Source organism: Ursus maritimus, unplaced genomic scaffold, assembly GCF_017311325.1.
Source record: "Ursus maritimus isolate PB19 unplaced genomic scaffold, ASM1731132v1 scaffold_12, whole genome shotgun sequence".
Classification (NCBI taxonomy): Eukaryota; Metazoa; Chordata; class Mammalia; order Carnivora; family Ursidae; genus Ursus; species Ursus maritimus.
The window spans coordinates 28,285,243-28,308,812 of record NW_024423564.1 but is presented as its reverse complement, the minus strand read 5'-3'; the positions used below and the strand labels follow the sequence as shown (position 1 = coordinate 28,308,812).

The 23,570-nt window shown below is 38.2% G+C and overlaps 1 protein-coding gene across 1 annotated transcript in view; it reads left to right on the top strand.

Annotated features, from left to right (window-relative positions):
* EPHX4 (epoxide hydrolase 4) overlaps nt 1-23,570 on the top strand; it is a 31,271-nt gene that overhangs the window by 484 nt on the left and 7,217 nt on the right. Inside the window, exons 2-6 of the mRNA XM_040627040.1 lie at nt 2,011-2,096; nt 12,231-12,388; nt 13,960-14,088; nt 17,895-17,998; nt 21,574-21,722. Coding sequence (XP_040482974.1) covers nt 2,011-2,096; nt 12,231-12,388; nt 13,960-14,088; nt 17,895-17,998; nt 21,574-21,722 — 626 coding nt within the window. The remainder of the gene's footprint in view (nt 1-2,010; nt 2,097-12,230; nt 12,389-13,959; nt 14,089-17,894; nt 17,999-21,573; nt 21,723-23,570) is intronic.

Below are 23,570 nucleotides of genomic sequence, written 5' to 3'. Positions count from 1 at the left end.
GAGAGAGAGAGAGAGAGAGAGACAGAGACAGAGACACAGAGACAGAGAGACTGAGAGAGACAGAGAGAATGAGACTAGGTTGGGAGGAGGTTCTCTCATCAGGGTCCTGTATATATTACTGCCCCCCCTGCTCCACCGCAACAACCCAGAATAATTCTGCTCTCTGTAAGGGGAAGCTGGCTCCTGTCACCTTTTTGCCCTTTAGAGCTCAGATCAGCTGTAGGGACTTGTTCCTGCTCCTGCCCTACTGTCTCATGAGGCTGTCCTTGCCCAAATTTTAGAGATTGAAAGAGTAAACAGAGTAAGTCATTGGAAATAGGACTTTATTCAGAGTAGCAGAATGGAGCATTCACAGATGACCTAACCAGCATGAAACAATAAATAAATGGTGTGTGTTTGTGAGCAAGGAAGCAGACTTACGGAGTCAGAGAACAAAGGAATGGAATAAAAAGTAAATGTCAACCATGCATTCAGACTGGAACTGTTCATGCTTGTCCCAAGCCTCCTGGCAGCCCACGATATTCCATTTCCTGAGGCTCCAGGTGGTGAAGGGATATGGCCCTTCAGCATGCACCCTGCAGTCTGACTCACAGGCCTTTCGAAAGTAGCCTCACATGAGGGGATATTTATGTCACCAAGTGCAGGATTCCTGTGAGGAGCCAGATTGTCCAGCTGCTAGAGTTCAAAAGACCAAGGGCACATTTTTCTTACCCTTTTTCAGCCTGGGGTTGGTATGAAATGAATTGATATTTGTAAAAAACAAACGAACAAAAACCCCAAATAAAAACTTATAACAGTGTGTCGTATGTAGTAAGTGCAATAAAATATTTATTCACTGAATCTAATCAAGTGGCCAAGACTCATCACCAATAAAAGAAGTTATTGAACTTCTAGAAAGGCATTCTGCAGCTGAGGACAAAGTCAGATTTGTTATCTTGGTCCCACCTGAGGAGGAAAAGCAGCAAAAAAGAGTCATCTGGAATTCCTCATAATGCTTTTCCTCTCAGTCTGGCCACCTAAAGAGTTTCCCCAGAGACAGAAGCAAGGAGTGGAAGGAACATTGTTCTGTAAGGTAGGACAAAATGCGGTTCTGGTCACAGCCCTGCTCTCAACCACCTTTATGACCCATGTTAATATCTTTGGACTTTAGTTTCCAAATCTGTAGAAATGATGGGGTTGAATTAGATGACCTTTTAAGATTTTTTAACATCTGGAAACCCTCTTGCTTGGGTTACCTGATATAAAACTAAGTCTCTGTGCTCATCTTTTGGTTCTTGGTTTCTTTTTTCACTTCTTCTTGAATTTTTGTTTTCCTTTCTTGCTTTTTTTCTCCATTTTCTTCTTTTCAGTTCGCCTTGTATTTGCTGTATTCCTGTCTCACCCCATGCCTTTTCTTTTCCTTGGGCAGTCTTGTCTCCTACATGCAGAGAGAAGTCTTGAGCACTCAGAGAAATCTGCTGTTAGAAATACATTGACATGACATGAGGAGCAGGAAGCAAGGGGAGCTGTACATGCAACTCAACTTAAAATAATAATGTGGGAAGGAGAGAACTAAAAATAAGGAAAGGAGGTGTGAATTATATAACTGATGGCACAGCTCTTGACGGGCAAGCTGAGAAAAGTACATGACTAGGAGGTAAACATGGCAGGAATATAAATTCAGATCAGAATTATTTACATGTCCTGTGGAATTTGAATGAGATGAAATGTGACACATCAGTAAGATGAAAGTCACAAATTGTGACATTGTTCCAGAAGCGTGTAATATATAAATTGACCTTGTAAGTAGAACAAGAAGGGAAGGTACCATAAAGAGAATGTCAACAAATCTAATTTACTCTATTAATAAATCATGGAGTCTTTTCTTTTTGAAATTTAATAATACTTATTCTATTTCCTGATATTAAAAATAACACAAGTGAGTTTTTTCTTTAATGAAATGGAAATACTAAATGCACTTCTTTTGGCAGAATACCACTAAAATTCCATGCCCTCTATTTTGTACCGCAGGATTCGGGGTTAAGATTTCATTATGTTGCTGCTGGTGAAAGAGGCAAACCACTTATGCTGCTGCTTCATGGATTTCCAGAATTCTGGTAAACTTACCAACCAACTTTTTATTTTGCATTAAGGATTTGGCTTATCACAGTGTCATTTTCTTGTTATGACTTTTAATCGACCTTACTTTATGGTCTTTTACCCAGTTATTCTTCCTGAATGCTCCTGAATCACAGGGATGGTTTTCCTTCTATTCTAAAGAAATGTACATGGTACCAGCCTAATTTTCTTCCTTCCTTCCTTCTTTCCTTCCTTCCTTCCTTTCTTCCTTCCTCCCTCCCTTTCCGTCCTCCCTTCCCTTCCTTCCTTTTCTTCCCTTCCTTCCTTCCTTCTTTCCTTCCTTCCTTCTCTCTCTTTCTTTCTTTTTTTGTGAAAAATTAAGAGAAGTATTGTTTAGTGTTTCAAATTTCTGAACTAGCTATAATATCTGCTGTGACCAATATGCCACATTGGGCAGGGAAAGGAGATTGAAAAGAAACCAAAGGTATAGAGTGCCTATTATCTGGATGGTCTGGGAGAAGCCTCAGGTGAGGGGAAGGTGGAGAAGAAGAGGACTCTTGGAAACTGAAGGTGAACTATTCCTATGCATGTAGCAACAGGCTCATATGGATGCAGGATAAATTAAGGAGCTAAATATTTCTCATTAGGAAGAAACCTATAACCAAAAATATACAGCTGCTAGTTACCTAGGAGAAAATGTTCTGTTCTCCTCTGAACCTCACAGAGCCAAATAAGTACAGATGAAAACAACATATGATTAAACTTTTAAGAAATGAATATCTTTCTAAAAAGATGCTACATAGAGTGGTGAAAAGAAAACCAGGCTTTTGATAACACAGGGCTATGATCTTGAGACAGTTCACGAACTAAATGCAAAGAAATGGATGAAAATAACCATATCCTCTGAGCTGACTGAAAGGCAGAATATGTGGTGTCTTTGGAAAGGTCTGGGATGATGCCCCGTCCCCAAATTTCTCCCTTATTAGCACTCTTAACACGTGGAATTTCACCATTACGTATTCTGTACCTCCTTCACAGTTTTAAAGATCTTGTGTTATCCAAAGTCCTGATTTAAAATGCATCTAGCTCTCAAAGAGATCTGACCGTAATACACTTCAGTCACTACGTTATCAGTGGAGGAGACTTCGTTAATAAATACACTGAGAGTGCCAGCGCCTGAGGAAGTACTAGGTGTTGAAGAAAAGAATGGAGTGTGGCAAAACCCCACGTACCTCTTCATTTTTCCAGAGCAAAAAGTCTGTAGATGCCTTTTTCTGAGATTTTTTCCCCTCGTGAAGATTTTTCTCCCCTCTGTATTCGCCTACATGAATAAACATAAGTCGTTTTCATGTTAAACTTTTATCTGTTCTTCCATCTGGAGACAACTTAATTAGGTGGTAAACAGCCCAGTGCAATTCAAGCATATGTATGTCGACTCGTTCAGTGGAGCACTTGCCGTGATTGGCTCACAATAAAATGTAAGTCTGAAGCATGAGTCAAATCTGCATAAAGTAACATAGGCGGTGAATTCTGGCTTAATCCCTTACTCTGCAGGATCCTGCACAATCATCTGCAGTAATCTTGCAGAGTTGTTGTGAAGATAAAGAGAGTCAAAATATGCAGAAGGCCTCTCACATAGCCCCGGTGAATACTCAGTACGTGTTCCTTTTCTTCCTTCGCTCCCCTGCACTCGGCGTGGAGAGCCACGCGCCGGCACTAGCATCCGCCGTGCATTTATTAATGAAGTCCCTTTCCCTGATGAAGTATTAACTAAAGTGCACTGAGATCATACCTCTTTGAGAGCTGGTTGCATTTTAAATCGGGACTTTGGATGTTACAAAATCTTTAAAGCTCTGAAGGAGGTGAGGAATATGTAAGAGTGTTATTCCAGCGTGAAGAGTGAGAGTAATGAAGACATTTGGAGACAGGCCACTGTCCCTGACCTGTAAAAAAATAGTTTCCTGACCACTGCTGCCGCCGCTGCCGAGGGTAGTTACAGTTAACCATTTACTGAGCATTGACTGCGTGCCAGGCACTCTTCTGAGGGTTGTACTTCCATCTCATTTAAACCTCACAGCTACCCTTCTGAAATTGGCAGGGTCAGAAAATAAGGCACACCCCGTTTTGAGCTTCAGAGCTGACCTCTCATGCTTGTCCTCAGTACATAGGAATGCAGTGCTTTCCACCCTTCAAATTTCACACCTTAGAGAAACATTCAAGAAGGTGTTAAAAGTTAGCTAACCACGCAAGAACACCTCACTCTAACATTTTGGATCATCATTCTAAATAAAATTCTAAATAAAATTCATGATCTGTTGGGCGGTGGTTGATATTTAACTCTTTAAAAATATTTTATTTATGTATTTGAGAGAGAGAGAGCACAAGCAGGAGAGGCAGAGGCAGAGGGAGAAGCAGGGAGCCCGACGCAGGGCTCGATCCCCGCACCCTGAGATCATGACCTGAGCCAAAGGTAGCCGCTTAACCATCTGAGCCACCCAGGCGCCCCAATATTTAACTCTTTAGAAAGAAAAGATCTAAATGCTATTCTGTCTCTTCACTTCACACCATGTCCATGCTCTTTTCTCTCCTGGAACTTCACTTCTTTACATGTGGAACAGTCTACCAGGAAGATAAACATGAACCTACAACCACTTCAGCCACTTGGTAATTGTTTCGAAGGAACAGCAAATAGCAGTGATGCCCTTTTGATAGAGGACCGTTGATGCTCTCTGTCATTTTTAAGAATGATACCTTTGTACATTTTTCATAGCATTGTCCCGTTATTTACTCTTCATAAGAGCCCTTTTGCAAAATAGAAAAGCCTGGTGATTCTTATACATGCCCTCTAATCTCCAGTGGACAGGACAGCCTGGGACAGGCCCAGCACTGGTTCCTGGTCATCAGCCCCATTTGCTCTGGCAAAGTCAATTCTTGGATGTGTTACTCCAGGAACACCCTTGCTATGACTCAAAAAACCAACAGTGAACCCCTCATAGTTCAGTTATTCAAACAGCCTATTGAATTCACTAAGCTTTGCTGGCCCTTAATCTGAAAGCTACCCAGTAGTTTAGGGAAAGTCCGGAAGCAACTACATGGAGACTGCTGATAATCAGAAACTTCTGTTTGACTATGTCATACCCTGAACCAAGACCCTTGTGTTGAGCCTTTGTCTTTCCTTCCACTCAGACTGCCACTATTACCTATTAGGAGTCTAGTCAATTCCATTCAGGTGCTCCATTCAGGAAAAAGTCAAATAAATTCAGAGTTTAGGACAAAGCTGTTTTGATTAAGCCACTTCAAGTCTCTCTCTTGGCTTTCCTCTCTTTTTTCAAAAGCCCTTTCTCTTGCATTTCTATCTTCTTTAAAAGCCAAAAACAACAAAGCAAGAAACTCTGTCTGACATTTCAAACCAATTTAAATTTACATTATAAGTGTAAATATTATTCCTCCATTAATCAGGTTTTGCCTAAATACATATGAAATTATAAGCTTATTTGTAGATCAAGTAGGTCAGAATATTTGATACTGTGAAAACAAAATAATCATAAATTGGCAACGTGTAAAAATGATCTTAAACAGAAAAGTACTATACACATGCGATATATTATCTGCATTTATCATCAGTCCCTAAGAATAGCTGTTGAGAATTGGTGACATTTAATATAAGATGTTACATGGAAACAGTAAAAATTCTGGGTCTTCTCTCTTAAAATCTAAAGGAAACATCAAACAAGATCTGCATTTCTGAGACTGTTAGCTAAATTATCCCAAAATAAAGTTGTTTGTCAGGAGATGGTTTTTCTCCCACTCTCTCTCCACCTCAATTTGCATCGCTTTTAAAAATATTTGGAGCTGATGCAGGCAGTTTCTTTGAGTTGTCTTCATCACCAGCTGTATGGAATGCATTCGTCATTACTCAAGTGCTGAGGCAAGGGAGGGCTCTTGGTACACACAGCTGAGCACAGAGGCTGATGACTGTGGCCTTTTCTCTGTTATGAAGGGGAAAAGGATATTCTACATCTGAATGTGGCTATCCTGGTAAACCAGAAGCCCTCTTATGTCAAGAGTAATCACTAGGAAGGGGGTTGCTTTTTTAGAAGTGTCTTCTGCTATTATCTAAAGGTACCAGAAAAAAAAAAGTGGATGAAAATAACTAGCTTTCTTTGTAATATTTTTAGGAGTTACTGATTTTTTTTTTTTAAGTAGGCTCCATGCCCAACATGGGGTTTGAACCTGCGACCCTGAGATCAAGGGTTGCGCGCTCTATGAACTAAGCCAGCCAGGTGCCCCTGAATTACTGATTTTTGTAATATGTTTCATTTCTGTGTCAAGGGGCTCAATTTTGTTTACTATCATATGAATGAAATGTCCATCAGTCTATCTCTGGAGTGATTTCAGCTTAAAGTGTGAATCAGATATGGAAAAAGGTTACATGTAAGATTTTTTTTTGCAGTTTATTAAGATAGCAGCTGCCCTATTTCTTAGAGATGTTGAAAATATTGTTTGACTCCTCTCATGGATGACAGCAGTACTTGAATTTCTTTGTAAGGCGATTTAAATTATTAATAAGAGAATAAAATATGCAGGTATTATGTTTGCATAATCTCTAATGCAATTTTAAGCGTAAAATATTGCAGGATTTTACACACTACTTTGAGTCAAATTTCTACCTTGAAATCTCTCACTAAATGAATTCTAAATGAAGACATAGATACTTAAGATATTAGAACAATGCATGTTTTCACAGACATTGACTATAAATTCCCCAACAGGAACTTGGGAACTTTAGCCGTCCTTGCCTCACAGTTTGACCTGGGGCACAGTTTTATTGAGCAGCTGGTACTTCTAGCACTATCAAGCCTCAGTCCTTCCCCTCGTTTGTTTCACTTATGCATCACATCTTTACTGAACACCTACACAGTCTAAATATTCTACCAGACAGTTGAGGGAGCTCTCAATCGAGTGGAAGCACCAGACGGAACAGATCGTTATGAAGCTCATGCCCAGTTATCTGAAGAGTGTATGTGCAAGTGGGAGAGTAAGAAGGGTCCCACCCAACCCTCTGGTAAAGGTGGGGGCCTGCGAGGTCTCCTGGAAGTGGAGCTGCTCAGCGTGAGGAGTTCAGTGAAGGGGAAGGGCAGGGGTTATGGGGAGTAGGGAAATGGCGGAGAGGGGCGATGTTGCAGACAAAGGAAATCAGAAGAACAAAGTCAAAAGCAAGAAGCAGTACTGCCGTTGGATCACTACAGGTGGCTTCCCACGGCGGGGGCAGTGTTCCACAGACTCAGGACAGACTACCTGGGTTTGAATCCTCATTCTGCTCTTTGCTAATGTGTGACCTTTGGCAAGGCGATTAACCTTTCTGTGCCTCTGGATTTTTTAGGTCTACTATGGGGATAATAATAATACCTACCTCATAGTTTTGTTTTGCAGATCGACATTACTATATGTGAAACACTTAGAATTGTGCCTGGCATGTACTAAGAATGATGTAACTGCTGGCTCTTTTTATTACATAGCAAATGACAAAGAGTATAAAGTAATCAGGCTGGAAGATTGGGCCTTAGTCAAAATCTTGGAGGTTTTGTCTGCCACAGTGGTGAGCTTGGGCTGCATGTTATGAGTTCAGACAGACCTTGTTTTATTGTGCTTTGTAGAAAAGATACTGTGTTTTTTGCTTTTTTTTTTTTTCCTTTTTTTAAAACAAGTTGAAGGTTTGCGGCAGCCCTGTGTAGAGCAAGGCTGTTGGAGTCATTTTTCCAACAGCATTTTCTCATTTTGTGTCTCTGTATCACATTTTGGTATTTTTTACAATATTTCAAACTCTATCATTATTACTATTACATTTGTTATGGTGATCTGTGATCAGTGATCCTTGATGTTACTACCGTAATAGTCTTGGGGTGCTGTAAATCACACCTATACACGATGGTGAACTTAAGAATGGAAGTTGTGTGTGTTCTGACTGCTCCACCAATAAGCCTTTCCCCCATCTTTCTCCCTCCCCTCGGCTCTCCCTGTTCCCTGAGACACACAACATTGAAATGAAGCCGATTAATAATCTTACAATGGCCCCTAAATATTCAAGTGAAATGAGGAGTCCCATATCTCTCACTTTAAATCAAAAGCCAGAAATGACTAAGCTTAGTGAGGAAAGCATGTCAAAAGCCGAGACAGGCTGAAAGCTAAGCCTCTCCCACCAGTTAGCCAAGTTTCGAATGCTGTGAAAAAGTTCTTGAAGGAAATTGGAAGTGCTACTCTAGTGAACACACAAATGATAAGAAAGTGGAACAACCTTATTTTTGATACGGAGAAAGTTTCAGTGGTCTGGAGAGAAGATCAAATCAGCCACAACATTCCCTTAAGCCAGAGCCTAATCCAGAGCCAGGCCCTAACTCTCTTCACTTCTGTGAAGGCTGAGAGAGGTGAGGAAGCTGCAGGAGAAAAGTTTGAGGCTAGCAGGGGTTGGTTCATGAGGTTTAAGAAAAGAAGCCATCTCCATAACAGAAAAGTACAAGGTGAAGCAGCAAGTGCTGACGCAGAAGCTACAGCAAGTTATGCGGAAGAGCTAGCTACGAGAAGGTGGCCAGAATAAACAATAAATTTTCAATGTAGATGAAACAACCTTCTATTGGAAGAAGATGCTTTCTAGGACTTTCTTACCTAGAGAGAAGTTAATGCTTGGCCTCAAAGTTTCAAAGAACAGGCTGACAATCTTGTTAGGGGTTAATATAGCCAGTGACTTGAAGTTGAAGCCAATGCTCATTGGTTATTCTGAAAATCCTAGAATCCCTTAAGAATTATGCTAAATCCATTCTGCCTGTTTTCTATAAATGGGACAACAAAGCCTGGATGACAGCACATCTGTTTACAACATGGTTTGCTGAATATTTTAAACTCACTGTTGAGACCTAATGCTCAGGAAAAAAAAAAGATTTCTTTCAAAATATGACTGCTATTGACAATGCATCTGGTCACCCAGGAGCTCTGATGGAGCTGGACAATGGGATTAATGTTGTTTTCATGCCTCTTAACACAGCATCCATTGTGCAACTCATGAATCAAAGAGTCATTTTGACTTTGAAGTGTCTTCATTTAAGAAACACATTTCACAAGGCTATAGCTGCCATAGATAGTGATTCCTCTGATGGATCTGGACGAAGTCAGTTGAAAACCTTCTGGAGCAGTCACCATTCTAGATGCCACTGAGAACATTCGTGATTCATGGGAAGATGTCACAGTATCAACATGAACAGGAGTCTGGAAGAAGTTGATCCCAGCCCTCATGGATGACGTGGAGGGTTCCGGACTCCAGCGGAGGCAGTAACTGCAGGTGTGGTGGGAACAGCGAGAGGACTAGAAGCAGCCATGGAGCCCGAACACGTGACTGAACGGCTATGACCTCAGGATCGAACTTTCACGGCTGAGGGGCTGCTTCTCACGGAAGAGCAAAGACAGTGGTTCCCTGAGCTGGAATCTACTGCTGGTGAAGATGCTGTGAAGATTGTTGAGATGACAACAGAGGATTTAGACCATGACATACACTCAGTTGATAAAGCAGCAGCAGGGCTTGAGAGGACCGACTCCAAGGGTGAAAGAAGTTCTGCTGTGGGTAAAATGCTTCAAACAGCATCACACGCTACAGAGAAATCATTTGTGAAAGAAAGAATGAATCAATGTGGCAGACTTCATTGCTGTCTTATTTTGAGAAACTACCACAGCCACCCCAACCCGCAGCAGCTGCCACTCTGGTCAGTCAGTGGCCATCACATTGAGGCAAGACCCTCCAAAAAGATTACAACTTGCTGAAAGTTCAGATGACAGTTAGCACTTCTTTAGCAATAAAGTTTTTTTTTCTTTTTTTGATTTTATTATGTTTTAATTTTAAGTCTAGTGTAGTTAACATACAGTGTTATGTTAGCTTTAGGTGTACAATATAGTGATTCAACAGTTCTATACAAGCAATACTTTTTAAATTAAGATATATACATTGCTTTTTAGACATAATACTATTACACACTTAATAGGCTACAATGTAAACATGACTTTTATATGCACTGGGAAACAAAAATTTCATTTAATTAACTTTATCGTGGTATTTGCTTTATTGTGGTGGTCTGGAACCGACCTGCAATATGTCTGAGATATGTCTGTAACAAGGATTCAAGAAAAGATGTTAAGCATGACAGAATTTGTGTTTTTGCGATCTCAGTCTGGTTTTGTAAAAAATAGCGCTGAGGGGAATGAAATGCATACAGACCGATCGATAGATTGCTGCATTCCTGGAGGCCTGAATTAAGGTAATGATAGTAGGGATGGACAGGAAAAGTGATTAAATAAATATTTAAAAGGTTAAATCTGCAGAACTTTATTGATTAGGCATGAGGTAATCCCTGAAGAGGGAAGAGTTTGGCTCCAGTTACAAAGACATAAAAAAATCAATTGAAAATTTTAAGTAAGACTAATGAGAAAATAATATCATATGTGTTGACTGATGAGTATCTTTGAGGAAACAAACTGCTTTATTTGTTACAACCTAAAGACAAGGTTAATAAGATTGCTATGACCTCGCTAAGAAACATACTTTTTATTAACATTTTCAAATCTGTCTTAATTGTTAATGCTTTTGCAGATTTTCACAAATCATAGATATCCTAATAATAGATCGAATATGTGTCTCTCTTCCTGATGACCTGTTGATGGGAAGTGCATAGTCTGTTTCATTGATCTTATTGCTTTGTGACACTTCACATTGCAGCTTCTCTCACTACTGGCTTCTAACCTCAGATCCCTGTGTACACTTGCCTGTCGCACTCCAAAAATCTTTTCAGACAATTATCTCCCATTTGGCTTGTGTCAGATAATTCTACACTGTTTCCATGAACAGGTGTGCATGCGGATCCATTTTTTAAATGCATATTTACTGTTCCACAATATAGTGAGTTACTTTGGAAAATCTACGTCTTTTTTTTTTTCGCTTTGTTATCCAAAATGATTTTGCTTGTTTGAAGAAGAAAATCTCAAGGATCGGGGTGCCTGACTGGCTCAGTCCATAGAGCATGTGACTCTTGATCTCGGGGTTGTAAATTTGAGACCCACGTTGGGCGCAGAGATTACTTAAAAAGAAAATCATTTAAAAAAGAAAAGAAAATCTCATGGATTTTTGTATTTCATTTAATTCTGCAATTCCGTGATCAAGCACAGGGGGATACCTGGCCCTGCAAAGGCCTCCAGGACCTGCCTGTAAGCACACTGGCCATTCTTTTTTTTTTTTTTTTTCTTTAAGATTTTATTTAGTTGAGAGGGAGAGAGCACAAGCAGGGCAGGGGGCAGGAGGTGGGCTGAGGGAGAGGGAGAAGCAGATTCCCCACTGAGTGGGGAGCCCCATGCCAGGCTTGATCCCAGGACCATGAAATCATGACCTGAGACAAAGTCAGAAATCTAACCCCCAAGCCACCCAGGCACCCCAGCGCTGGCCATTGTTATTGGTCAGTTAATGCCAGTGCCATTTTGGCTGTTAAGTGTGTGGGTTTTTTTTTTTTTTTTTAAGATTGATTTATTTATTTGAGAGAGATTGAGCACAAGTGGGAGGGGCAGAGGGAGAAGGAGAGAGAGAGAGAATCTCAAGCAAACTGTGCGCTGACCGCAAGCCTGAGGCAGGGCAAGATCTAAGGACCCTGAGATCCTGACCTGAGCTGAAACCAAGAGTCAGACGCTTAACTGACTCTGCCACCCAGGCGCCCCTTCAGTGTTTTTAATATCACACTTGCTTGTACTCATTCAGCATCTTCTCCACAGAGGCATTTATAAATACAGATTCCCTGAGAGCTGTACACATTATTTAAGGAAGCCTAGAAAATTGATTTCTTAAGTACATATAGAAGTATATTGGTTTTAGTGTCAGATATTTTGTAGTTTCTGTAAACACTGCCTCTTTGTTACACCCCACTGGAGCTGGTAAAAAAAAAAAAAAACCACAAAAAAACCCCAATACATTTTTATAAAGAACTTCAGTGCTCCCTTCTGGAACATGTCCCTTCCTCTGGCCCACAGACGGCTATATAACCTTTCTCAAAATAGACAGTTTCTTATAGTTGTCCACTTAGAAAAGCTGTAATGTTACTCTCTGGATTCACTACTGTGGTATTTTTAATGTTTTGTATTTCCTGCAGGTATTCTTGGCGTCACCAACTAAGGGAATTTAAAAGTGAATATCGAGTTGTAGCGCTTGATCTGAGAGGCTATGGAGAAACAGATGCTCCCATTCATCGAGAGAATTATAAATTGGACTGTCTAATTACAGACATAAAGGATATTTTAGACTCTTTAGGTAGGTCAGTTTTAAAAAAATTGTATAGTCTCTTTTAAGGAACTAACATTCAACAAATTGTGAATTGGTAACCTCATTTCTTGGAAGGAGGCATTTTCCATTTACCTGAGTGGTTGTCTGGATCCTGTCACCATGGTTTTGGGTGTACAGCCGAAAATATTTATAGAGGAAATTGAAAATAATACATCCGGAATGACGATTCAGTCCACCAGCCAAGAATGACTTTGAAAATTTGTTTTTAAAAGTATTTCTAGTGTATGCAATTTATTATTTTCAGAACTAATTATTGAAAATTTGATTCCTATACTCAGAAAATTTATTTCTTTAGAATCCACATCTAAATAATCATTTTAAAATGTTATAAGATGCAGAAGCACTTGCACTATTTTCTTTTTTTTAAGATTTTTATTTATTTGAGAGAGAGTGGGAGAGAGCACAAGCAGGCAGAGGGGCAGAGGGAGAGGGAGAAGCAGATTCCCCACTGAACAGGGAGCCCAGTGTGGGGCTCGAACTCAGGACCCTGAGATCAAGTGTAGGCTGGACCCCTGGGGCTTTGCCTCAGGTTACAGGTCCTGCTGGGACTGGCTTCTCCCTCTGATTTGGGCTGGAACCCAAGCTAAAGGGGAGTAGCTACCTAGAGGTAGCTTTTCCTCTTCTCTTGGCAATGGCAGAAATGGCAAGAGGGTGAGCCCAGATGCAGAAGTGTATTTCAAGTTTCTGCTTGCAGCACATCGGTCAAAGCAAGTCATATCATTGAGTCCAAAGTCAAATCATACTCCCACCATATGAGCAAAGCGAATCATATGGCTAAGTCTAACATCAAAGGGGTAGCAATGTATACTCCTTTTATGGCAGTGGGGAGAGGGGAGGAGTAAATATTTTTAACAGTAATTGAATCCACTACAACTTTTTTGACTAAAACCCAACTGCCTCCATGTTATGTTAATGGAGCTAATATAGTAAGAAACCCATGAAATCAAATTAAAGGCCTTCTCTACAATAATCTAATGAGAACATAGATCAGGCCAATATTCTAGGAGAAGAAAAAAAATGGTTGAGGTCTGGGGTTATCAATGCAGTGTTGTCATTTTGTCTGATTACAATAAAATAGACTCAAAGACATTGATTTCCAGCAGCCATATTTCGTTCCTGTTTTGTGGTAATCCAGTCAGACTTGGCCTAAATTTGTCTTCATGCAATTTTCTAGGCAAATCAATAATATAATCTTGCTTATGACCTAATTATGTGTAATCTTTACCATGGTTTCCCAAACTCAGTTTCCTGGGACAAGAGCTGAGCTAGCTATTTCAGATTTTTTAAAAAAATACAGATTCCTGGGAGAGATTCTGAATCTGTAGGTCTAGAATGGAGGTTGGACATTTAAATTTTCTAAAAAGCTACTTAGGTGATTTGGGCATACAGGTTTTGGAAACACCAAGCTTAGTATCTGCATAAAGTACATAAATAGAGTGAGATTATGGGAAGATTAGTTTCAGAAGTGTACCCATTTTATGTGAGGTAATGATGCATCCACCTTCAATGACATCAACATTTTTTTCCCTCCATTTCAGGGTATAGCAAATGTGTTCTTATTGGCCATGACTGGGGGGGAATGATTGCTTGGCTAATCGCCATCTGTTATCCCGAAATGGTGATGAAGCTTATTGTTATTAACTTCCCTCACCCAAATGTATTTACAGGTGAGTTTACATTTTAATTAAAACATTTTTGCTAATGTGACAATTCACTATTGTCACTGACACTTTGGATTAAAAACCGCAAAATTCGAATAACATAGTATTTTTTAAATTAAATGACTAACATGATATTAGCATACGACAATGTCAGTTACCTTGGCTTTAAATATTCCACAAGAGTCTGAGAAATCGTGGCTTCATATTTGCTTGCATAATTTTATTTTATTTTTTTTAGAGAATATTTTACTGCTAACTTGGAGAGGGATAAAGGGAAAAAATGCAGTAACATTACTTTGACAGTAATGAATCTTGACAACCTAGAAATAAATTCTCCTGTTGCCTAACTGCTTGGGCTATCAGGAATGACAGCATTCTTTAAAGCCGTAGTTCTCAAATTTTGAGTTTCAGGACTCCTTTATACTCTTTAGAATCATTAAAGGCCCATTGAGCTTTTGTTTACATAGGACATATACAAAAATATTTATTGTATTAGAAAGTAAAAATAAGAAAAATTTAAAATTATATATTAATTCATTAAAAAATAATAAATCCAGTACTTGTTAACATGATTAACATTTTAATGAAAACCAGCTACATCTTCCTTAACAAAATTTTAGTGAGAAGAATGTCATTGTTTCACATTTTTGCAAACCTCTTTAATTTTTGGCTTAATAGAAGACAGCTGGATTCTCAGCTCTGCTTCTGCATTCCGTCTGTTACAATATGTTGTTTGAATTGAAGTGTATGAAGAAATCTGGCCTCACGCAGGTTTGTAATTGGAAAAGGGAGGAGTATTTTAATAGCCTTTTCAGATAACTGTGGATTTTCTTCTTTAATACTACACCAAACTCAAAAATTGGTGGTTTCTTAAAGGTTAGTAACAATGTAGAATCTGATGTCATATTAATGAACTTTTTGTACTTTGTCACATTAAAATCCATTAGTCTTTCTAGTACTTTGAATGGATTTTTTACCCATGCGTGATTTTGCATCATCCTGCATTGAAAGATATTGGTTCATTGAGTCATGCAGATCTTCCGTAAGTTGACACATTTTATTATATCAAAGAATCACATTCACTAATATTGCCCCGATTTCATCAAAAAGTTGTTGAGTATTGCAAAGCTGTCGCGCTCACAGTAGCAAATACACATTTCCAAAATTCTAATTTTCATTTGAAAGCTTGAGTTTCGTTGTTGGCAACAAATACTGTCGATTGTTTTCCCCCAAGTGACAGGCTTACTTTGTTCATTTTTGAGAGACTATCTGTCAAATACTCGAGTCTGACTGATGATAATTTGTTAGTCATCCTTTCAAGTAAAAATGGTATTCCATAAGAAATGCAGCTAATTCAACTAATCAACTCAAAGAATTGAGGAAGTGCTATTCCTTGAGCCAACCATTGTACTTGGGTGTTCAACAGAACTCTTTATGTGTGCTTTCTGTTTCATTTCAGTGTTCAAAGGACATGTGCACAAAGGTTGAAATTTAATAAAATTAATTATTTTTCTGTTTTACCTAGGACATTCCTAAGTGAAACTGTCACTTAATTTTATCTATTTATGTATTTGTTTGCTGCAAGTGTGTGGTGGCAAAAATACAATGACTGCTAGTATTGTTTAGTGTCACTACCTTGCTTTGCGTTCGGGCAGCAGTGGCTTTATCTACCATTGCTTTTGTACCATGAGCACAAATGCTAACCAAATGAGAAAAGCTAATAATGTCTTAGAATTGTAATGAAGTAGGTTTGACTGTCCGGATGGCTTAAAAGGGTCTTGGGGATCCCCAGAGGTCCACGTGGGCTATACTTTGAGAACCTCTACTATAAAGGGAACTCTTAAAATCCTCAGAGTGTTTAAAGACCAGTGAACCATGGCTAGGCACATTTTTATTTGGTTTTGACAAAAGCTATAGTCTTGTCCTCTTTAACCACCCGTGTCAAGGTTTCTGAGTTTCAGGTACTGCTATGACTCACAGCAGCCCTCTAGGGAACAAAGAATTCTATGTTGGGAACATGACTACATAAAAGGGAGAAAGGAACATGACTACATAAATATTGTATGTTATAAGCATAAGATTTGAATTTTATTTTATTTTTTAATTTTTTAAAAGATCTTGTTTATTTATTTATTTATTTGAGAGAGCATAAGCAGGGGAAGCGGAAGAGGGGGGAGAAGCAGGCTCCCCACTGATCAGGGAGCCCAATGCGATGAGGGGTTCAATGCCAGGACTCTGGGCTCATGACCTGAGCCAAAGGCAGATGCTTAAACAACTGAGCCTCCAGGCACCCCAAGAGTTGAATTTTAGATATATATCCAATTGTCCTATTTCTGTTGAGGTGATAGCATGGATGCTTAGGATTCAAATAGCAAACTGAGATTCGCTATATTTTTCTTAGTCGCAAAAGTTGTGGTACATGCTTGTTTCATTGATTGGGACCCTTGAGTCAATGTTATTTTTGTGATGTTGCTAAAAGGACAATTTATAATTGGTCATTGCAGCAAGAAGATTCTTGAAATATTTCTGGAGTTGTTTTAACCAGTCTAGGTTCAGCCCTGGTCAGGTTAAATAAGGTCTTCAAGGAATATGCCTATATTTAACCCTTAATTATATTGATATCTCTTCATGCGGAGCTGAATAAATTTTGTTCAGTGATGACTTTACAAAAAGTAGAGCATAACGAAACTCCACTCACCTGAGAATTATAGTTCTAAAAATTCCAACCATGTTAACACTAACCATGTTAGTTACAAAATTAGAAATAGGAAAAATCATTACCTTTATAGCAAAGAAAGTAAAAACATTGTGCACAAGAAACAACAAGGATGTACATTTAATACGTGTGATTACACTATTCTTCAGTTTAAAGCTTCAGTGTCTTTCCAAAGCACTTAGAAATCCATCTCCTCTGGCCCTCCCTGCCCGGACTTCTACTTTGCTCTCTGACTCATCTCATGCCACTTCTCCCTCCTCATTGACTGTACACCAGTCACACTGCTGTTCCTTCTGCTTCTTAAATGTGCCAAGCCCAGGACCTACTTTCTGTTCCTGGATTTTCTTCCTAGATCTTTGCACAGCCGACTCCCTCTTACCATTCAGGGCTCAGTCCACATATTACATCCTCAGAGAAGCCTATTCGGATCACCTCTGCTAGGTAATAGTCCCTTCACATCACCCAGTCATCACTCTCACTCAGATTATCTTGTTTTAATTTTCTTTATGCTATTATTGATATGTACAATGATCTTTTAAAGTATTGATTATTTATTGTGTAAGTTCCTTATTAATGGGAACCTCTTCTGTCTTGTTGACTGCTAAATCCCCTCCCACACAGTAGATATTCAAATATTCCTTGAATGAATGAATTTTCTAGATACATGAATGAACTTATAGGAAACACTTTAGTTTCAGTTGAGGCCAAATGAATAAGGTATTCAAATCTGCCTGTAAAGAAAGTCTTTTAAACAACAGAAAATTATCTTCCCATATATCCCTAGGAAAAGTGTGAGGCCACTGATAATAACCTTGGAGAAAAGGCAGTGTTGTTTGGGTTTCCTGTTCCTTTCTGAGTCAAGACTTCATAAAATGAAATTTTATTTTTATTTAAAGTGCTATAAATTTTCTAAATACTTGAAATATCCATAATAAAATATAAGAACATAGAAATTGTTCCAAAGAGAAATATACAGAAGGCTTACTTGTGGATTCTTTTTTCATCTCAAAGGTGAAACTGCCTTAAAACAAAGTTCTTTCAATAGTAAGTAATTTATACCTCTTGGATAAGGTCTAACATGGCATTTTAATTTCAGAATATATTTTACGACACCCTGCCCAGCTGTTCAAATCCAGCCATTATTACTTCTTCCAAATACCATGGTTCCCAGAATTTATGTTCTCAATAAATGATTTCAAGGTAAGTCAAATATGGTGATGAATGTTAACTAGATTTATTGTGGTGATCATTTTGCAATGTATACAAATATTGTATCATTATGTTGTATACCTGAAACTAATATAATGTTATATGTCAATTATACCCCAAGAATAAAATTGAAAAACTGGAGCCCAAGAGGATGACAAAATTAGGAAGTTAAAAATAAAATAAATATAGACAGATGCACTACAGAAAAATGAAAGAAAGAAAGAAAGAAAGAAAGAAAACAAAGAACTGGTCTTGCTTATGTTACTTGATTTGTTTAAAATAATCATTTATTGATTATTGTGATATGCTGTCCACTGTTAGGCATTTCCTCCTAGGTAAGAAAAGAAAGGTAAGTCAAGCAAATAATGTATTAATATTAATGAAAAACATTTTAAAGTCAGTCCTTCAGAAAGAAAAATAAGCAAATGCTAAAATTTAATAAATGCTTCTAAGACCTCATCTATAGGCTTACTTATTTTTACAGTCTCTGTATACTTGAGTGCCTGGTTATTATTCAATTTTTTGTAAGAGCCTGTGCCCCTACAGGAATACCTCTCTTCAGAGAACATTCCATGGGGAGACAAGGGAATATGAATGTCAGATGAGAGAGTTTGACATAACAGAAGTGGAGGACTTTGGGTGTAAACAAAACCCTGAAACAAAGTAAGCATGCGGGAATTGGTGTACCATGTACATGGACAACCAGGAATCCTGTGTTGTATCTATTTCTTGAAAGTTTATCGAATGCTTCTTGTATATCTAACATGGTGTTAGATATTTAGGGAGACTTTGAGAAAGAATATTATTTTACTTGGAAATACTTCTGCATATATCTCTGACAGATAAGGACTTCTTTTTTAAACATAACTCCAATACCATTATCAAACCTAACGAAATGAATAATTACTCCCTACTACCATTTAATATTAAAATTTCCATTCCATTGAATTTCCAATCAAGTTTCCTTACCTGTCTTTGCACACTTTATTTGTTTGGATCAGGAACCAAACAAGGTCCACACATTGTATTTGATTGTTATGGTTTTTTCAATCTATAACAGTTCCTTCTTCTTCTTTTTCTTAACACCAATTTTTTTAATTGAAGAAATTTGGTCATTTGTCCCGAGGAGTGATCCACATTTTGGATTTGGCTAACTACTTCATCATGGTGTTATTTAACTTGCTCTGCTAACCCTTGTTTCTCTTACTTCATGGATGCTACTAATCTAGAGGCTTAGTTAGGTTGATTTTTAATTTGACAAGAATACTGGTAGATGATGTTGTGTATTTCCTAATGCATCACATCAGGGAAGCATGTAAAGTCTAGTTCTCACAGTTTCAGTAACACTAACAATGACCAGTAGGCTCACAAGTTGTCAGCCTATCTAAATTTCCTAACAACCCTTCACCAAATAATTTTAGCATACCTTGATCATTACTGCCTAAGTCCATTATTTCATTAGGATTTGCAAAATGGTGATTACTAATTCTATCATTTTTTTCTGCTTTTATTAACTGTAATTCTTCCTTTTGTTAACTGGAATTGCCACATCTACTATTGGTTGTTCTGAAATACAATTCACACAAGAAGGGCAGGATAAATGCTTCATTCTTTACCTTTATAAACAACTTCCAGAGTAATGACTTGGTGCCCTGGAAATCTCCAATGATAACCAATGAAGTTTTCTTTTTTCCCATATTATTATGAGCTCATGATTTTTAAAAATATATTTGACGCGTATCAATCAATTACAGTTGTTCTTTTTGATGCTCAGATTGTCTCATATTAGGCAAGTGGAAACTCCTTCAGGTTGGCTCCTGTGTCTTTTGACATAAATCTTCAGTCAGTAATAGCTTGCTTCCTTAAGGTCCTAGGTTCATCTTTTATTTCCTACTGCAGATCTGGAATCAGTCATTTATTGAAGGAATTCAGGCTTCTATTAGTAGGAAATTGTATTTAGAAACCACAGTCTGGGTGTCAAGGTGATCATTGTTACTGGCTTTTTATTGCTTCTAGATCTTTCCATTGGACAGAATTTGTACATACATATTTTTTAGAGTGAAAAAAAATCTTGAGTTCTTATTCATATTTCCAAAGCAAAATTAAGACTACAAAGTTTTGCTTAACTTTCATATTTTATATGCAAATTTTATTTTATAAAATATTGTATAAAAACATATTTTATATGTTTTTATTTTATAAAAAACATTTTATATTTTATAAAAAACATTTATGTGGTTTTAGTCAAAACTCTAATCCAAGGTACAGAGAGGTCTCGCTTAGGTCTCTATTTCCTGTTTCTCTATCTCCATCCTATTTCCTCCCTCTCCATAAGGAAACCATTTTGGTTAGTTTTTGTTTCATTTTATTGTTTCTTTTTAAAAAATATAAGCATATGTGTATGTATTTGTCTATTTCTTCTTACATAAAAAATAATATACTATAAACACTATTTTCCACCTTTTCTTTTTTTCCCCCCCCACTTAAAAATATGTTCTGGGATCAGTCACTCTAGCATGTAATCATCTCCAACTCTCTTGGAGTATTCAGAACACATAATACACCAGTCTGTGGCTATACCATAGTTTATTTGACCCCACCCCCCACCGATGGACATTTTTTATTTCCAGTCTTTTGCTATTACAAATAATGTTTCAATTAATCACCTTCTGCATAAATCATTTCATAGTTTTGCAGGTGTGTTTTGGGGTTGAGGGATCTGCATTTTATCTTATTTTTTAAAGATTGATTCATTTATGTTAGAGAGAGGGTGAGCAGGGTGAGGGGCAGAAGGAGAAAAATCCTTTAGCAGACTCCACACTGAGCGTGGAGCCAAACATGAGGCTCATCCCAGGACCCTGAGATCATGACCTGAGCTGAAATCAAGAGACTGACACTTCACCTTGAGCCACCCAGGTGCCCCGAGGGATTTTCATTTTATCAAGAATTCCAGTGATTCTGATGCAGGTGATTTAGATCTATGCTTTGAGAAATGCTGGTATGGAGCAGTGTTTTTCGAACTGTGGGTGGGGGCCCATTAGTGAGTCATGAAATCACACACTACAATAAGAGTAAGGGCTATTTCTTCAAACTTTTGTTTTAGAAATGTATGTGTAGGAGTATGAACTGGATCATGATATAAAATGTGTTTGTTACTCTGGATCATGGTCAAAAAAGTTCGAACAATTGTGGGCGGGGGGGGGGGGGGAGATTGGTTGTCAGTAAACAGATCAACTACTGTTAGTTAGACTATTAGGAAGGACTTTAGGGTGGTGATAGTATCTGAGCTTAGCCTCGTAGAATGTGAATAGGCACCAAGGAAGACAGGTTGCTTTTCCTAAGGGTGAAGTGTGCATGGGGGATTCGAAGGGACAAATATCAAAAGTCAAGCCGGGAAAGCAAAAATGTGTCTAATGTCTTTGTAAACAATGAGGTCTTCTATCTGGCTAAAGCAGAAAGGGGGAGTTGTCACTGACACTGACCATTATCCTCTTTCAAAAGCCAAAGGTTTAATTTATGGTTAGGTAACTAAAATGTTTTAATCATTTTCTTTCCACTTAAATTAGGCTTTGAAACATCTGTTTACCAGCCACAGCACTGGCATTGGAAGAAAAGGATGTCGATTAACAACAGAAGATCTTGAAGCTTATATTTATGTCTTCTCCCAGCCTGGAGCATTAAGCGGCCCAATTAACCATTACCGAAATATTTTCAGGTCAGTATGATTTCTTTTTAGTTAAATAAAATATTCATTCCCTGAAGAGCCAATATTTTATTTTTATTTTTTTCCAAGTTTTATTTAAATTCCAGCTAGTTACATACAGTGCAATATCAGTTTCAGGAGTAGAGTTTAGTGATTCATCACTAACATGCAACCCCCGGTGCTCATCACAAGCGCCCTCCTTAATACCCATCACCTGTTTAACCCATTCCCTCCCCCACACACACCTCCCCTCTAGTAACCCTCAGTTTGTTCTCTATACTTAAGGGTCTGTTTCTTGGTTTGCCTTTCTTATTCCCTGCCCACCCCCCCCCCCGCATTCCTTTGTTTTGTTTCTTAAATTCCACATATGAGTGAAATCATATGGTTTTTGTCTTTCTCTGGCTTATTTCTCTTAGCATAATACTCTCTAGCTCCATCCATGTCATTGCAAATGGCAAGATTTTGGTGTTTTTTATGGCTAATATTCCAGTGTGTGTATCTGTGTGTGTGTGTGTGTGTGTGTATACATATATATGTAGTATGTACACCACATCTTCTTTATCCATTCATGAACCAATGGACATTTGGGCTCTTTCCATAATTTGGAAATTGAGAACAAGAGGAAACAACAGATGTTGGCAAGGATGCAGAGAAAGAGGAACCCTTTTATGCTGCTGGTGGGAATGCAAACTGGAGCAGCCACTGTGGAAACCAGTATGGAGGTTCCTCAGAAAGTTAAAAATAGAACTACACTAGGATCCAGCAATTGCACTACTAGGTATTTACCCAAAGGGTACAAAAATACAAATTCAAAGGCATACATGCACCCTGATGTTTATAACAGAGTTCTCAACAATAGCCAATATTTTATTTTTAAGATTAAGTTCACTGTTTATCCAAAGACTCAAATGAAGTGTTCTGATTTTGTAAGTTCCATAATCTTTTCTTAAGGAAAGTTTAAACATGGAGAAGTAGAGAAAATAGTATAATGGATCCCCTGTGTAGTTGTCACTTATTTTATCCATAACTCTATCCACTTCTTCTTTACCTTCAGATTATAGTGAATAGATGTATATTTGTAATCATATTGTTAATGATCATTATTCATTCAAGAAATATTTATTAAGCACTTTCTATGTTCTCATCTATGCCAGCACTCAAGATATAGTAATAAGTAAAACTAGACAAAGGTCCCTAATCTCCCTAGCCAAGTGGGGAAAATAGACGTCAAGCATATAACCACAGCAATGAATATATGGTTATAAATAAACAAAGACATTGAGAGAAAGGGATAAGAACCGAACAAATAATGTTTGAATAGAGAAATGAAGGATGAGTTACATATTGATTAGATAAAGTTGGGGATGGAGGGATTGGCATTCCAGAAAAAGGAAGCAACATGTACCAAAGCTGTGTGGGAAGATAGAGAATTGTGGTTTTAAGTAATACAATGAAGGCTAGCGCATAGAAGACAATGAAATGAGAATGGGTCCAAGAGTAAGCCATGGCTGGTCATGCAGAGCCACATAGACCATATTAAGTACTTAGGAGCTATGAATGTGAAGCTAGTAAATGAGTGTTTCAAGCAGAAAAGAGAAACAAGCCAATCTGTATTTGGATAAATTCATTCAATGTAAGGAAACTGCAGTGATCCAGGCTAAAATGATGGTAGCCTGAAATAGTCTGAAGGCAGTGGAGGTGGAGAGAATGGTAGATTTAAGAGATATTTAAGAGGAAAAGTGACAGGGTTTGATGATGGGTTAGGTGGGGGAGGAGGGAGGAAGGGATGAGAAAAAGAGGGATGTCAAGGATGGTTCCTGAATTCCTGGCTTGAAGAGCTATATGGATAGACATGCCATT